The sequence below is a fragment of the Podarcis bocagei genome (genome assembly GCF_964188305.1).
Source record: "Podarcis bocagei genome assembly, chromosome: 16".
Lineage (NCBI taxonomy): Eukaryota > Metazoa > Chordata > Lepidosauria > Squamata > Lacertidae > Podarcis > Podarcis bocagei.
In genome coordinates, this window is record NC_138142.1 from 13,899,866 (window position 1) to 13,913,819 (window position 13,954).

Here is a 13,954-nt window from a genome sequence, read left to right on the forward strand (position 1 = left end):
CACACTGCATTTGAGAGGGCATTTAAAAGTTCTGTCCATATGGTGTTTGATTTGGTTTGGGGATGGTTCATTCAGGCACACAGATCTCAACTTGACATCAATAGATGAACATGTGTGAAAACAGCCCTTTGCCTTTCCAGTGCAGTCTGCAAATAGGGACTCTGAACGCGGTCCACTGTGACCATCTGCGCATGCTGTTTTAAAATATACGAGATATGTGCAAGACGTATAGGAATTGCTGTGAGATCTACGCATGAGACAGGGAAGGGGCAACAGCATTGGATGCAGAAGGCTCAGTCCTTAAAATATTTAGTTTAAAACACCAGAAGCAGTCTTATACCAGGTCAGATTAACTGTCACCTATCGTCTACAATGGCAACCGTTCTCTAGGGACTCAGGCTTTCCCATATCCAGCTACCCGATCCATTTTAACTGGAGATTCCAGTGGCTGAGCCTGGGACTCTCTGTATGAAAAGCATGTGCTGTACTACAGAGCTACAGTGTGTCACAATCCTAGATTATGGATCTCAGGGAGCAGCATTGGGAGAAGATTTTGGTCTGGAGAGCTGCCGCCAGACAGAACAGGCATAATACGGCTAGATGAACAAACAGCCTGACATAGTATAAGGCAGATTTCGATGTTTGTATGCATATTCCCCATATCTATCTAAACGGCCCAAGTCAGATGGGCAACTTAAGAATAAAGGGTTGCATCCAACAAGGTCGACCCATTTGCACATACCTAAAGACACCTCCAGAGGATCAGGGGAATCCCCAGGACAGATCTGGGGGGTGCATGGGAGTGGACTCTCCATTGAGCAAGCTGCGGTTCTTGCGGAAACAAGACAAGTTTGGATACAACCCAAAGATTACATCAATTACTGAATGAATACTGGGTGGGGGAGAGAGATGTCATATTTCACAAAGCCCTTAGCTGGTATACTTTCTGGAGCTTGCATGCGCGCGCACACACACACACACACACACCATCCTAGCTGGATCAGTGGTTTCTTCCCGTTAATTAACACAGAGGAAGCAATTTAAAACAGGAGCCCCTTCCCCTTGGTTTCCGTGTGTGTTTTCAGGCTAGGAAAAGGAAGGGAGAGGTTACGAGAATGAGATCAGCAGATACAGGAGTTGGGGAGGGGGCTGTTTCTGAAGCTACTTTTAAGAGCAAGGCTGGGCAGAGTCATAAGGGAGAAAGCACAACTCAAGAGAGAGACTCACTTGCCGGTGCGTTTTAGCCTCTCTGACCGGAAGTTTTCGTAGTGCAAATCTTGAGTCACTTCTTGAAGATCCTGCATGTGGGTCCTGAAACGAGAAACGCAGCTTTTAACTTCCTTTGCCAGTAGCTCCTGAGTCAAATTTTATTAAGTTAGGTTCATCTCTTAACTGGATAAAAAGAAGCATCACAGCCTTTACAGACATGATTCATGCCAATGCTTTTTTTCATGCCACTTCTTGGCCAAAGTACAGTTGTACCTTGGATCTCGAACACCTTGGCTCCCAAAAAAATCGGCTCCAGAACGATCAAACCCGGAAGTGAGTGTTCCAGTTTTCGAACATTCTTTTGGAAGCCAAATGTCCAACAAGGCTTCCATGGCTTCCGATTGGCTGCAGGAGCTTCCTGCAGCCAATCGGAAGCCATGCTTTGGTTTTCGAACATTTTGGAAGTCGAGCGGACTTCTGGAACAAATTCCGTTTGACTTCCAAGGTACGACTGTGCCTGAAATCCACGTGCAAGGAAATTTATACACGTAATAAAAACAGAATGAAGTTATAAATGGGCAACACAGAACTCAACAAAAACAACTGAGGAGCCCACAAATACATAAATTTGGGCTAAGAATAGAAAATTCAACCACTATTTAAAAAAACAAACAGAAAAATCTTGTTTCAGGCCCATACTCTCCACACCATATGTTTAAAGTACTATTATGCCACCACAGAGTCACTGCTTCTGTCAAAGAATGCTGAGAATTGCAGTCTGTAAAGTGTTTGAGATTTGTTAGAAGAATCCCTATTCCCCTCACTGAACTACAATTCCCAGAGTGGTTTCACAATCAATCCCTCTTCCCAAGGATCTCTGTTGGGTGAAGAGGGGTCTCTCCTAACAACTCTCAGCATCCTAAAACAACTTTTCCCAGGATTCTTTGTGGAAGCAGTGACTGTTTAAAGGTGGGGAAGACTCTATGTCTGAATCCTTGGAGACCCATTGCCAGTCAGTGCAGATAATACTGAGCTAGGTAGACCAATGGTCTGGCTCAATATAAGGCAGCCTCCTATGTTCCCCCAATCCATTGTTTATTCTGTGAACTGCCCTGAGCCCTGCAGGTATAGGGTGGTATATAAATTCAATGAATGAATGAATGAATGAATAGTTTTCTCCATTTTTACTAACCCATAATAACTGAAATGCTATATTTCCTGTCTTTTCAATGACAAGATCCATAAGCTTAATTTAAATCTTAACCGATTCCAAACTTCAAAAACAGACAGTATTCTGTTCCTATAACCCACATCCTCAACAATTCTCTACTGCGGTGATACATATTGGTAAGCTTCGCACAGGTCCACCTGCTTTAGAAAAATATTTATCTGGGATGTTTTCTTAAATGTGATGCTAAGAGGAACTTCCTATCCTGGAAAGTATCATATGTGAAGGAAGATGGGATTACAGTAGCATGTAAAGTGAAGGTACTCTTCCATCAAGTCAGCCTTTTCACTTGACCTACAGACACAATAAAATATAGAATCTGACCTCCACCTTACTTGCAGAAATAGTCTTCACTATCACTGTGGCTTCAAAGGTGAACGTCACACGTGACATGGAAACAATCCAGCAGGGGGAAATCTTTGACTGGAACTTTACCAAGCCAAGGATTTTTAATGGAATCAAATGCCACAGAACTGCTGTAACCCACAAAGCCTGATTAATGGAATTACTCTAGGAGGAATAACTCAGACATTATTAAGAGTCACACAGCTAAGTAGCACTTTTTGGATTATCAGCCCTAACATATTCCTGGAATTTTACTATATTTAGTTTCTCAGCACTTGCTGCAAGGAATGCTCCGCTTGACTAGTTTCAAATCTTTTTTGGTACAATTGCATTGTTAGAGGAGATAACATACATTAGTCGAGGTGCGTGTGCATGTACGGAGGGGTGAGAGAGAGAAATCTATACACTGACAATGAAGCTATAACATATCTTGTGGCTATGATTCAGAACAGATACACATTGCAGAATAAAACTAAAATCAACTTCAATCTCTTGCAAAAGCAAATATTGAAATAACTCAGATTCCAAGAATCCCCCTTGCCAATCAGAGCTGCAATATGATCAAGATGAATTCTGAAACATCCTGATATTTCAAATTTAAATTCCTTTAAGGATTTCTGCTTCAAAATATGGTACATTCCAATTAAAGCAAGCCAGATTTTAAGCAAGCCACCTATTTCCTAACAACATATTTTTATTGATTATTTAGCCAAGAAACAAAAGACAAAAGCAGTTTCAGTATAAAGAAAGAAGCAGAGTTCTCACGTAAACCTTGCAGCTAAACAGGCGAACATGTTTTTGTGGACAGTATGTACAAGAGGGATCTCTCTCTAACAAACACATTTTGTTAGAGATGCCTGTAGTTTAAGACTAAATAAGGGACTCTACTTACACCAGCATGGTGCGTAACTTCAGGAAATCATTGTGCTCCGGATTCTCGACTTCCACCACTCCCCAGGGATACAGGCGACCTCTGATCTTTTTCCCTTTCACTTCAATAAGTTGGTTGGACCCAATCACAGCAAAAGGAATGCTAGCCTAGATGAGTCAATAAATTCCATTTTATAAGATCATCAATGAATAATGCCGATGGTACGAGTCAACTTGCCACTTAATATACCCTGACTGTTCAAAAGTTTTGGCACAACATTCCACAGAAATCTCCACTTTCATTTATGTTGAAGTGCAAACTTTTAACTCATGGGTAGTTAAAAAAAATAAAATCATTGGTATATTACCATTTTTTGCAGAGGTAAAGGTAATTTCTGCTACAGCCTCAGAAACTGGAGTTGTGAGATGTTGGCAAAGGTATTTTTCAACTGCAAAAATGGGAGGTAAATATGCCTTCTTGTATGCAATAATTATAGCAAAACTAAAACCTATGTGAGGAATACATTTAAATTAGACGAATGCCTAATTTAGCACCTGTTGATATTGAACCCACCTTCAGAACTCGGGTCTGTTCTTTGAATTCCTCGTCCTCATCAGAATCTGCATCAGGTAACTGGTAAATCCTTATGCCATGTTCAGAAATCTCATCTAAAACCTATGGGTGCAGGCAAGCAAGAGACAAAAACGCAGGGGCGATTTTTAGTTACATTCTACATTAGGTGTACATACATGAATTCTGAGAGCCTACAGTGGTGCAGTGTGCTGAGACTTGGATCTGGGAGACCAGGGTTCAAATCCTCGCCCAGGTATGAATCTCCCTGGGTTACCTTGGGCCAGTCACTCACTCTCAGTCTAACCTATCTCAAGGTGTTGTTTTTGGGATTACTGTATTTTTTGCTCCATAAGACGCACTTTTTTCTTCCTAAAAAGTAAGGGGAAATGTCTGTTCGTCTTATGGAGTGAATGTGTGGTCCTTGGAGCCAAATTGCCCAGGGGCAAAAAGCAGATCATGCTTTTTTTTTAAAGCGGGAAGTGGGTGTTGAAACAAAGCCATTGATCATTTGCCGATCGGGGAGAGAGATATGGGACGCTAGAGATAAAGGAGGCTGCCTGGGAGGGGAGAGGTAAAGACAGCAAATTTGCAAAGGGGGGAAACAAGAAAACTAAAGCAAAATCATGCACCCACTGTTGTGTGGGGCTGCAATGGCGCAAAAATGTGGTTACAAAGCACAGATCCACATGGATCCTCAGGATTTTTGCATTGGCTTACCCCAAATTCACCATCAGATCACATGTCTGTGGCCACAGCATGAACCTCAAAAATCATACATCTACTGTTTCATTCAGATTTTTTTTTTCTTGTTTTCCTCCTCTAAAAACTAGGTGGTCAGGTGCGTCTTATGGAGCGAAAATTACAGTAAATTAGAAGAGGGGAAACCGTGTAACCACCTTGAGCACCTCAGAGAGAAAGGTGTGGCATAAATGAAATGATTACCATTAATAATAAATTGTATTCTTATGTTGTTGCCACTCAAACCCCAGAGCTTGCATTATTTCAGCTATTAAGGGATTTGTTCCTAAAGCACTGACCTATTCTTCCATTTTTCTTACACTCCTTCATGGTGATTAAATTAAATTGATTGCTTCCACTAGCAAATGCCACTAGATTGCAATATGAAGTTACTGTTTAAACACTATCCCTAGACAGAAAAATAGTTAAGAGTTATTGATTCTTTAGCTTGTTATTGGGGAACGGGGAGTGTTTGGTAAAAGAAAAAGAAAAAATAATTTTGCAACAGGGAATGAATTGGTTTAGCACTGCAAAATTCAGCTGTTATTTGGGAGGGGAAGCAATCGTGACGCACTTTGAAGCTTAACAAAATTATGAATTGGTGTTTCCTCCCGCACAGAACCCAAAAGACTAAGATAATTTTCAATTGTGTAAAATCCAGCAAGCCTCCCAAAGGCATGATTTTGAAGCAACTGGGCTTCTGGAGAGAAAACCCAAGACATCCAGAGAAAATCCTGACTTGTGAAAGGCAAGTAGTTCTTGTTCAGACAACACTAAAAGGTAGAGGGTAAAGGTACCCCTGACTGCTATGTCCAGTCACAGATACCGTATTTTTCGTCCCATAGGACGCTCCGTCCCATAGGACGCACCTAGTTTTTTTGGGGGGAAATAAAGGGGGAAAAAATTCCGGGGAACTCCTGCAAGGCTCCCCACGCTGCAGATGTCTGCCTGGCGGGGGGGCGCTCTGTTTCAGGGCGCCCCTCGCGCTGGGCAGCAGGCTGCTATCCGCAGCCTAGACATCCCTGCCGGACCTCCCATAGGGCTGCCTAGGCTGCGGATGTGTTCCTGAAGCCTGGAGAGCGAGAGTGGTCGGTGCGCACCGACCCCTCTCGCTCTCCAAGCTTCAGCAAAAGCCTGCATTCGCCCCATAGGACGCACCCAGATTTCCCCTTCATTTTTGGAGGGGAAAAAGTGCATCCTATAGGGCGAAAAATACGGTAACTCTGGGGTTGCGTACTCATCTCACTCTATAGGCAGAGGGAGCCAGCATTTGTCCACAGACAGATTCTGGGTCATGTGGCCAGCATAACTAAGCCGCTTCTGGCAAACCAGAGCAGCGCACGGAAATGCCGTTTACCTTCCCGCCAGAGCGGTACCTATTTATCTACTTGCACTTGACGTGCTTTCGAACTGCTAGGTTGGCAGGAGCAGGGACCGAGCAATGGGAGCTCACCCCGTCGTGGGGATTCGAACTGCTGACCTTCCAATCGGCAAGCCCTAGGCTCTGTAGTTTAGACCACAGTGCCACCCACGTCCCTCAGACAACACTACCTTGAATTAAAAAGCCATTATTTACTAAGCTGCGAACAAGTAGCCTGTCCACATCTCCATACCAGCATGGTGTTGTTTCTATTGTGGTTTGTGCAAACGACAGTTTCCAGAATCACTGGTTTAATTTTGACCTACTAACTGGGATCAGATTCTAGATATATATCCCTGGTTAGTAATCAGAGATTAAGCCACAGTTTCCTGGTTCGAATGGGAAACTGTGGTTTAAATGCACCACAACAGAAGCATCAACGCCAGTGCACAGGTAAAGAGATGAAGCAGGGGTGATGGGCCGAATATGGTACACCTGATGCTCTGACCCAGCAAATTCAGCCAGAATGGGATATTAAGAACAGAATGGGTCAGTGGTCAATCCAAGCACTAAAAAAGTTCCCCAAGAAAGACTTCACAGAAAGGGAAAGCAATGGAGTTGCTCTACGGCCTTCCGCACCGTCAATCATTAAATGAGATAAACAACCAACAACATCCAGGCCCAGTCCACCCAAAAACCCAACACACTGGAGAATGAAACGTATTCTCTATGCAAATCTCGGTACTTCCTTAAGGAGGCATGCCTGACACAGCTTGGTTTTAAAGGCACAGCATCTCTAGCATTTGCTACACAACAGAAAGTCAGTCCCAGTGCAGAGGAGCAGGGTGGCATTGCAACTCGCCTTTCACCAGAGGCACGGAACAAGAAAGCCCATTTCTCTGGGCAGAGATCCTAGTGATAAAAGAGGAACAATGGCGGGAAAAACCCAACAAGGGTGCTGGAATAATATATCACAGCTGTTCAGCCAAGTGCTTTCCTGAAAGGGGAAAGGGGGGGAGCAAATCTCAAGGAAAAACAAACTGCTTTTCATATTCCCAACAATGAAGCAACATTTTGCTGCTTCGGACATCGGTTTTATTGGCCCCAGGAGGTTCTGTGGTTCCTAAAGATTAGCATTCCCCGGGGAAATGTGTTAAGAAGTCAAAATCCAAGGTTCCCTCCCCCCCGCCCCCCAAATCCCCATTCTCATGTAATCATTCTTTTGAGCAGATTTCCTCTTGCGGCTTTGCAGCACACAGCTTGTGAAACTGCCCTCCAATTCTTCTCGCTCAAAAGAAGGGTGTTTTTATATTAAAAATGAAAAACGAAGTTTGAAGAATTCCACAGAGTCAAAACAGGAATTACACCAAGCTGGGTTTCCTTGACAGAAGCCCCACAACTAAGCTTTCTGCTTATTCCAAAAAAGAAAAAGAAAACCTCTCCACAATTCAGGACAAAAAACAAAGCCCAAAAAACCCCTCGCATTACCTTAGATTGATTGCCAAATGGCAGAGACATCTAAAAAAAGCCTAGCAAAGGCTTCAAAGCTCCATCAGGAGAGGCAGATCCTGACCGCCTGCCTTGATTACAGATTTTGAATAGAGAGATGTTTTTTGAGTTAGAAAAATATACAGTAGCTAAGCTTTCAAAGCTCTGGATCAACATTAAAAGCATTCAATCCTGGTTAAGCTGCTGGTAACAATGGCTGACCCAAGCGGACCAAAGGGCTAAGATGTTTATATTTAATTGTCCTTTAAGTGCTCCTTATTAGGCAACGGTTTTGTTGCAGCTGGTGTTCATTTAAAGCAGCGGTGAGTAACCTCAGGCTGGGGCAGGGGACAATGCAGCTCTTGAACTCTCCACCAGCCCTGCTTCACACCCCAAGTGTTTCAGCGTGGCTGAAACGCATTCTTGAACTCTGATCATTCCTCCTGCTTGTCTGGAGGACAGGGGTGGATGCGTGTGCGTGTGTGTGTGTGTGTGTGTGTGTGTGTGTGTAGAAACCAACCTACAAAGGTAAAATCTGCATTCATTGCTCCACCAACATCTGCCTCTGGTCCTGCCTGCCCCCCACCCAGATGTCCCCACCCACACTGGCTGCCCAGAATGGCATGCTGGCTGAATAATTGTGTCATCTCTGATTTAAAGCGAAACAAATAGCGAACGTTTACAAGTGTGCATTGTTAAATCTAGACTAAGGGGAATAGTTTCAGCACGTTTGCATTATCAGACAGCAGCCTGGAAAGAGCTCTAGCACATTATACTTTTTGCAACTAATTGCTTAATTAACTAATAAGGAACAGGCAATTCCATCTTTATTGAATCAGTATAAAATCGTGGCGCAAAATATATAAATACCAGTGTACCTTTGAAATGTAAGCACACCCCAGGCAGTTCCATCAATCAAAATGCTACTTTTTGAATGAAATGACTTACATAAAACGAGTTTGATTCCCACCCTCCCATGATTGTGAAGATCAACAGTCCTTTTCTCCCTTTTAATCCAAGGGAATTTAATTGAAGAGTGTTGTGTAAATGCTCATGATAAGGAAAACAAACAGCTTGCTTTGGTTGCGTTTATTCCTTCCTCCTCACCCCCTGATTTATTCATTACCTTTTTGAAAAATGAAGAGCAATTAAGAATAACGCTCAATCCTGCCCATTTGACAGACTAAAACGTGCTGTCCGATTAGCAGGAGAACAGATTGAACAAAAATATTTTTTAAAAAATACAAAACACAAAAGATGCAGGTTTCAAGTGCCATGTTAGAAGAGGCACACCCCCTTCTGCGCCAGAAATTAAAGAGAACATCTAAAATGATGCCCATAATAACCAAATTGTGTCATCTGAAAACACAGAGAAAGTATACTCCCCCTCCTCCTTTAGAACAGGTGTTTCTCAGCTGCCTCCCTCCTTATGCCAGACACCCTGTCAATTTAATTGATGGGAAGCATGAATGAAATTCATTACGGAATAAAGGTGGACTGCACACATTCTTAATATAATGCTAGCAGCCTTCTACTCGGCATTTGCTCCGGGACTGCACAAAACAAAATCAGTGCACTATCTTGATTCAAAATAGTGTCCAATCGTATTTTTTTTAAAAAAGTGATATCAGGAAACATAATTTGGTTATGGGATCTCAAGAGGTGTCCAAATGCATAGCAAACAGATACACAACTTTCTAAGGCATATAGCAGATACAAACTCATTGGAAACAGGATGTGGCATTTCATCTTAAAAGCTTATACATACCCTTCTTTTCAGTCTCTCTCTCTCCTTCAGTGTCAAAGTGTCTGCCTTGGCAATCACAGGGACAATGTTGACTTTCCCATGAAGTGCTTTCATGAATTCTACATCCAAGGGCTTCAGCCTGTGTATCAATTATTGGGGGAGGGGGGAGGAAACCTCAATAATTATTAAGGGAGTCCTGAGTGAAGATATCCTTGGCAGCATTTTATGGATCATCTGTTATGTATCTAAAATCAAAAAGATCCCAACAAGCAGCAGGGCCTTTGCAAATGCAGCCCTGGAACTCCAGAACACCCTTTCATGGGTGGTTCATTTATCTCCCTCTTTAATTCCACAAACAAAATTAGTCCTCTGCTCTTGTGGTTAGTCCTGCTGCTGATATTGTTTTGATAACCACTGGGGGGGGGGGTTCTGGAGAGGATCGCCAAACGTTGCTGGACCACAACTTCCATCCCCCGTGACCTGCTTATATACTCAGTAGCTTCTTAAGCTAATGTTTTCGATACCACTGAGTAATTTTTAAAACGAACATTTCTCCCATTGAACTGCAATCCCCCAAATTTAGATCTTGGTCTCTAACACTCATCTGCCATCACATCAATACAGTCATACCTTGGTTGCCAAACCCCTTGGAACTCACATGTTTTGGCTCCCGAACAATCGGAAACCAGAAGTGAGTGTTCCAGTTTTCAAATGATTTTCGGAAGCCGAACATCCGGCACGGCTTCCATGGCTTCTGACTGGCTGCAGGACGCTCCTGCAGCCAATCAGAAGCTGTATCTTAGTTTTCGAACAGTTCCAGAAGTTGAACAGACTTCCAGAACACATTCTATTTGAGAATCAAGGTACAACTGTATAGCTAGCTGGCTGGGACTGATGGGAGTTGGTGTCTAGCAACTCTTAGAGGGCCAAAGGTCCCCCTCCCCCCATCATTGTTTTAGAATGTTCAATATTTTCAATATTGTTATTTCAGTTGAGGGCAGGAGGGTGTACACCATTTTCAGAGTTTAACTAACTCTTGTAAGTTAAAGAAAGTTCTACTTTTGCTGGCAACAAACAGAACTTCCAAGACCCAGGTGAAAAGCAAAACTACTTACTTCAAATGTGGGTGGCTGACATGCTTAATTAAACTTTCCATATACACATATGAAAAGACATTGTTATTACAACTTTTACGTTTCTAGATAGTCATCCATTTTTAATATGTGCCCCCGACAAGTTTTAATAGCAAATCCTCTCTGAAATGGAGGTCATTAATCCCAAAGATGATTTTAATTGAGTTGGCCGACTGACAACAAAGAAACTTGCTTTGCTCGTAAGGTGGTTAAATCTCTTTGCTGGAATTTCCCCGGCGGCTGCTTAACGGTGAAAAAAAGTTCACCCTAGAATGCAAATCTTTTCTTACCCATGTCCAAAGGGGGATATGAAGTAAAAGCAGCAATGAACTCTGTTGTCTACAATATGGCGCCTATTGAGGCCGCTCTCGTCATGAAGGTACCTTTCAAACTGATTGTCAATGTAGTGGATGATGGTCTTGAAACTGCAGTGAGAGAAAAGGGAAAAGGGGGAACTTGTGAAGAGACAGGTTTGCATCCAGGCACTTGTGAAATATTTAGTTTCCACTTCTTCTACAGAGCCCCTAACCGTCAAGGCATTCAGAGCATGCTTCCTCATACTCTGTGCCTCTCATTTTTTCTTCACAACCGCTACTGGTGACTGGTGCCCACTGGGGGGGGGGGGCGAAGCAGGAAGCCCAACAATAAGTTGAGCATGAGCCAATGGGATGTGGAACCGAGTCAACCTTGTTTTGTCCCCCTTCCCCTTCCAGCGGTTCCCCTCACAGAGCTACACTTCCCAGAGAGGTTTAACAAGCAGAGAGCCTAGGACTTGCGGATCAGAAGGTTGGCGGTTCAAATCCCCGCAACGGGGTGAGCTCCTGTTGCTCAGTCCCTGCTCCTGCCAACCTAGCAGTTCGAAAGCATGTCAAAGTGCAAGTAGATAAATAGGTACTGCTCCGGCAGGAAGGTAAACGGCGTTTCCGTGCACTGCTCTGGTTTCGCCAGAAGCGGCTTAGTCATGCTGGCCACATGATCCATAAGATATACGCCGGCTCCCTCGGCCAATAAAGTGAGATGAGCGCCGCAACCCCAAAGTCGGTCACGACTGGACCAATTGGCAGGGGTCCCTTTACCTTTACCTCCCTCCCAGGGAACCCTGGAAACTGTATCTATGTGTGGGGAATAGGGGTCTGCTAACAACTCTCAGCCCCTTTAAACTAGGTTCCCAGGATTTTGGAGAGAAGCCATGACTGTTTAAAGTGGTATGATGATGCTTTATATGTATTGTGTAGATGAGGCATAGTTCTGCCTTTGTTCCTATTTTCCTCTTTGTTGAATTCTACAAAGGCAATACTGACGCTAAGGAGGAGGGGGGAGGTGGCTGACAGCCAGTGCCACCCCCTAGACTGGTTTAAAGTACTGTAATGAGGTAAACATGTGGGGGCTGACTCAAGGCAGACTGATCTTGGTGGGGCTGCCGCGTTATGGACATGTTTACAGCGCAATACGCAGCATGACTTGGACACGCGACAGTCAAATGCCAGCAGAATTAAGTACAAGTGAAAAAAGGAAGCCACCCACCCAAAGCAGGAACACTTTCAAATGGCTGACTAATTCTGAGTCACCTCTTTTGCGGCCCTTTCCCTTCCCTCCTTTCTCATGCTTTCCTTTAGGACTAGAGTTATTAGGGTTACAAACCTCATGAAGCTTCATACCTGACGTTTCTCTCCCTGCCAACTCTCAGACCCACCCCAATGTTGGTTCCAAACCTCAGGGTTTTCCGCCAGAAGTTTTTACGACCCAAACCATAACCAAGTTGAAATCTTAGAAGGGCAGTGTTCACAATATATTGCAAATACATGTTTGTGTTTGTTTGTTTGTTTGTTTGTTTGTTGCTTTCATTTTTATCCCACCTATTTCTCCAAAAGACATCACCTTGCCAACAAAGGTCCACATAGTTAAAGCTATGGTTTTCCCAGTAGTGATGTATGGAAGTGAGAGCTGAACCATAAAGAAGGCTGATTGCTGAAGAATTGATGCTTTTGAATTATGGTGCTGGAGGAGACTTTTGAGAGTCCCGTGGATTGCAAGAAGATCAAACCTATCCATTCTGAAGGAAATCAGCCCTGAGTGCTCACTGGAAGGACAGATCCTGAAGCTGAGGCTCCAAGACTTTGGCCACCTCATGAGAAGACTCCCTGGAAAAGACCCTGATGTTGGGAAAGATGGAGGGCACAAGGAGAAGGGGACGACAGAGGACGAGATGGTTGGATTGTGTTCTCGAAGCTACCAGCATGAGTTTGACCAAACTGAGGGAGTCAGTGGAAGACAGGAGTGCCTGGCGTGCTCTGGTCCATGGGGTTACGAAGAGTCGGACACGACTAAATGACTAAACAACAATAACATTTCTCCAAGAAACTCAAGTTGATATACATGATTCTCCCCCTCATTTAATCCCCAATACAACCCTCTGGGGTAGGTGAGGCTGAGAGGCAGTGAATGGCCCAAGGTCACCCAGTGAGCTTCACAGCCGACTGAGGATCTGAACCCTGGGTCTCTAGGTCATAGCCTGACACTTTAACCACTACACCACACTGGCTCTCTGAATGGGTGCCAAGAATTGCTTGAAGCATAAGACTGTTAAGGGAAGGGGGGGGGACTCCTGAAGGGCAAAATGCTGGGGAAGGAAGAGTTAGGATTTAAAATGCAGGTGGTGGGTTTGGGATCAGGGTAGAGCAGGCTTCCTCAACCTTGGCCCTCCAGATGTTTTGAGAATGTAATTCCCATTATCCCTGACCACAGGTCCTGCTAGCTAAGGATCATGGGAGTTTCAGGCCAAAAACACCTGGAGGGCCGAGGTTGAGGAAGCCTGGGGTAGAGGGTGGATATGGTTCTTAGGTAATGGGCAGAGAGGACCTTTTCCCAGTTGCAGAATGCCCTCCCCAGAGAGACTTGCCTTGTATCTACATTATGGCTGCTTTGGCACCAGATGAAGACCTTATTAATTTTCCAAGGTGTTTCAAATGCCTAAGAACATCTGGTGCTTTTTAACACTGTTTTATATGACTGACTGGTATATCTACTTTTATTGTGATTAACTTTTATTGTGATTAACTGCATATTTTTACACCATTTTAGAAAACATTGTTCACTGCCCAGAACATATCAGTTATTAAAGGTATTCAAATGATGTATTATTTTATTTTACTGTATTATATTATTTTACTGTTGTTAGCCTTTCTGAGCCCGGCTTTGGCTGGGGAGGGTGGGATATAAAGAAAATTTTATTATTTTTATTATTATTATGTAAATAAATGGA

The 13,954-nt window shown here is 43.6% G+C and overlaps 2 protein-coding genes across 2 annotated transcripts in view; both read right to left on the reverse strand.

Moving 5' to 3' along the window:
• The window catches only part of GP1BB (glycoprotein Ib platelet subunit beta), a 210,829-nt gene that overhangs the window by 139,694 nt on the left and 57,181 nt on the right, over window positions 1–13,954 (reverse strand). The gene's annotated exons all lie outside the window — the stretch shown is intronic.
• LOC308575921 (septin-2) overlaps window positions 1–13,954 on the reverse strand; it is a 63,932-nt gene that overhangs the window by 29,075 nt on the left and 20,903 nt on the right. Inside the window, exons 6-10 of the mRNA XM_081175079.1 lie at window positions 10,983–11,117; window positions 9,581–9,698; window positions 4,227–4,328; window positions 3,675–3,820; window positions 1,228–1,311 (exon numbers count right to left, since the gene is read on the reverse strand). Of these exons, the coding sequence (XP_081031205.1) occupies window positions 1,228–1,311; window positions 3,675–3,820; window positions 4,227–4,328; window positions 9,581–9,698; window positions 10,983–11,117 (585 nt within the window). The remainder of the gene's footprint in view (window positions 1–1,227; window positions 1,312–3,674; window positions 3,821–4,226; window positions 4,329–9,580; window positions 9,699–10,982; window positions 11,118–13,954) is intronic.